This window comes from Psammomys obesus, unplaced genomic scaffold (assembly GCF_907164565.1).
Source record: "Psammomys obesus unplaced genomic scaffold, mPsaObe1.curated_primary_1811, whole genome shotgun sequence".
Taxonomy (NCBI): domain Eukaryota; kingdom Metazoa; phylum Chordata; class Mammalia; order Rodentia; family Muridae; genus Psammomys; species Psammomys obesus.
Window position 1 is genome coordinate 1,107,706 of NW_026596287.1, and position 3,700 is coordinate 1,111,405.

The 3,700-nt window shown below is 39.1% G+C and overlaps 1 protein-coding gene across 1 annotated transcript; it reads right to left on the reverse strand.

Moving 5' to 3' along the window:
* Positions 1–399: 399 nt before the first annotated feature.
* On the reverse strand, positions 400–1,452 carry LOC129668889 (putative vomeronasal receptor-like protein 4). Its single transcript, XM_055596986.1, has one exon. The coding sequence runs from the start codon at positions 1,306–1,308 to the stop codon at positions 400–402; it is 909 nt and encodes a 302-aa protein (XP_055452961.1). The 5' UTR covers positions 1,309–1,452.
* Positions 1,453–3,700: the final 2,248 nt, after the last annotated feature.

Consider the following 3,700-nt stretch of genomic DNA (forward strand, 5'->3'; position numbering starts at 1 on the left):
CACGCTCCTGCCTATTTTGTGTCCACACATCAATGTCTTCAATGTGTTTGGAACTGCCTTACAGTGTTTATTCTGACCCATTCTTTAGTGCTTGATACATGGCAATGCCAAACATTTACTAGTAGTAGTGAATTAGCTTCTTTCCCTGGTCATCTCGACTTTGCAAGACACCTTCAGATAAAGGGTGCTTCCCAACGTCCTTATGCACTTAATCTCCTGCTCATTGGGTCAGAATAGTGTCTTGGACACAGACAGTGTTTTGTAAATAAGTAGAGGGAGTCAGTGATCATGGAAGTACGTTAGCACAAACAAGAAGGCAGGAAAAGTTTGTGGGTCCTCATAAGAGCTGCATAGCATTAGATCATAAAGAACTGGATGTGAAAAGGAATTTCTTATTTCTCATGGGACACAGCAGGGCTTAGCAACATGGATATTCCTAATGATCAGGACAAAGGGGCTGAGAGCTGCATAACTAAGTACTAAACATGCTTTAATATCTAGCACTGTGGAATCATGTGTCAATGTGGAACCTGTGTAGAAGGAGAAAATAAAATCTGCCCAATAAAAGAAAAGGAAACAGGTCATGAGAGTGAGAACACTTTTGGTAGCTCTGATTTCTGGCCTGGAATTATGTGCAGACCTGGAGCTGTGAAGATAGAGCACACGTGTGTAATGTTTATACAGACGGAGAGCCATAGACCCACTGCTCCAGCCCATGAGACCCTGAAAAGTGACATCACGAAGAGTCATCAGCGAGAGGAAAAGCCATTTAACTATGTGCCTGGATGAGAGCATACAGCAATACTCAGAATACATCCAATCTTCAGACCTGTTCATGCTACTGCCTGCTGTGATATAGTGGATCAAGTTGAAGCTTATCAGGGAATTAAAGATCCAAAAGAGAAGGAGAAAGGCTAGAACATGCCATACAGTCTGTGGTTTGAGCTTTCTCCAAAGGCTGGTCCTGGGACTGATGGTGACAGCCTGGACCACACTGAGGAGACAGGTGGTGCAGATGGAGAGGCCACGGGCAACCCTTTCTAGATAAATTGTAGTTTTGCAGCCAATGTCATCTAGGAAGTTTCTGATATAAAAAACTGTGGCTATTTTTCTGACCCCTATGCAATATATAATGATTGTGTTTACAAAAGCCAAGTGGATGAGAATGACATCTATATTCCTGTGTTCAGGACCCATGATGAAAGAATATACATGTCTCTCAAATAAAATGGTATTCCCTAAAATCCCAAGTCCTGTGAGTGAAATGAAAATCATTCTCTGGATGAGGTTTCCCCAAATCATCTTCATGCCCAGAACTAAGAAAACCCTTTTGAGAAACACAAGAACATCAACATGGTATGGTTCATGCCTATGAGTTTTCTGTTTCTTATAGTGAAAAATACAGCATATTATGTAAATAAAGAGAGTTCTTTGCTTGTAAATACCTGATTTTATTCTTGTGCATTGTTTTTCTTGCTTCCACTGACACGGAGAAGATGATGACAACTGGACATGAGCATCATGCTGGTGCATCCACTGTTTTTACAGAAGATAGTTCGTTACATTCTTTATCTCTAAACCTTTTCTCCATGGGAACTTCCAAATAAAGGATAGCATCACTTAATTTCCAGGCCATGATGTCCAACATCTACTCAGCTGCCTTCCCTCGCAGATCCTGTTTGCCATCCTGTGCACATTCATCTCTCAAGCATTCATTGCGCTAACAAAAAGTAGGAGTTTCTCCAAAGAACTGCGATACTTGGCTAAATGGTGTTGCTTTGCAGGTAAGTACATGTGGCTTTTCTCTTTGTGCAATTCTGAATTGACCTTGGCGATAAATAACACATAGATTGAGTGAGATGGTGCGATAATTTTTTTTGTATCATCTTATTTGTATGATCACATTAAAAGTAACCCACCTCCTAATTTATGTGCTTTTCCTGACAATCTCAGCTCTCTGCTTAGGCATTGTTCCTCTGGACTCCAAACAAAGGTATTCCTACAACTTTGATTTCCAAAGTCATCAAATCATTGATTTTTTTTTGTCTGCCAGTAATGCTATATATATCCTATAAATGACACACAACCTAATAACATATTGATTTGTGTAATTTTACACATGACACTTGTTTTCTGTATTATCATTCTGTTTAAAGTTAAAATGAGGATTAAAACATAAATGTATTCATTTTGATTCCATGTTCACAAATCATAAATTGTTTCATGTGGAAACTTTAAGTGCATTTGTCTTCCACGGTTTTGTTTTCTCTACTGTTCAGCAAATTTATCTGTGGATTACTTTCAGCTTCTCTTCGGCTATCATAACACTGATACTCAATCCTTTGGCAAGGCTGTGTGCGATGTTCTCTTCCTGATTTGATTCCAGCCATGACCCTTCATAGTTAAGTGCCCACAGGTCACAAATGTGTCTCTTACAGCTTTCCTGAACACTCAGGACTGTGCTGTTTATTCATCCCTTCATTCCAGCCCCTCTGTGCTGAGAACACCTGAAAGATACTCTTATGGAATGCTCTAAAAAAAAACGGCTTATGTATAAACCACTAACTGGGTTGCACTATCGGAAATAACCCACAGAGATGAACTGAAAGGCTATCCAGGAAAGATGTCCTGGTGGTTCTCTTTCCTTAAAGTTCTGCAGGATCAGTCCAATTTGTATTGCTCATTCAGTAATGTTTTCTGTGTTTCCTTGCATGCACAGGGGAGGGAAATGTCCAAGTTCCCACAGATCCACCGACTATCATGGACTATCTTTAAAGGCATGTGTCAATGTGGCTAGTTTTTAGTTGCATTATCTCTAATGATCTTTTCAGGACTGTATATTTTTACAAATGTACCTCCTTGGCTCTTGGGGATACCAATAATATTTATGGAAATAAAGAAGTTTTCTTTGTTTTCTGAGTAGTGTCACACCTGTACTGAAAAAATCACCTATGTAGTAATTGCCTACTCACAGAACCGCCAGAGAGACAATTATATTTTATTTCTTTTTAATTTTAGTTATATTTGTGTGTGAATATATGCCTGGGCATCACTTATGTGCCTGCTGCCTTCAGACATAAGGCATTAGATTCCCTGGAGCTGGAATTGTAGCTGATGGTTTGCTGTCATGTGGTGCTGAAAGCTGAATAGGGAGCTCCGCATTAGAAGTAAGAGTCTTCAACCACCGAGCCAGCTCTTCAGTCCACATATGTACATTTTAACTAGCTTCCACAAGCCTCTTACATCCACCGTACTAGAATGAAACAGTTCAGTCCATGTTCATCCAATCGAGGAAGGAATTTTTGCCACAAATGATGTGGTGGAGGGCTATAAATATTCCAGAAGCTCGGGTGATACCAAAGCGTTAGAAAGTTCAGGATACAGAAGATGCTCTGTGACCACCTACTGTGGATGTAAATTCTTATTCCCTTATTCATCTATTTATCACTTTGTGTTTATTATTTGTTTTCTATAGAAACTATTTTTCATATGTAAGTTATGTATTATCCAATAAAGGTGTATTTTAGGGAGTCAGTGAGCTGACATACAAAATACTTTTGAAAGTGCCCAGAAGTTCTAAAGATCAATTCTCTAAAATCCATTGTTAGTGTTAGTATGTAACCTCATGTCCACTTTATATACAATTCTCCTATTTCATGGTTTATACTGGGTCTAAGAAAAGGGAAAATCACAATAAATG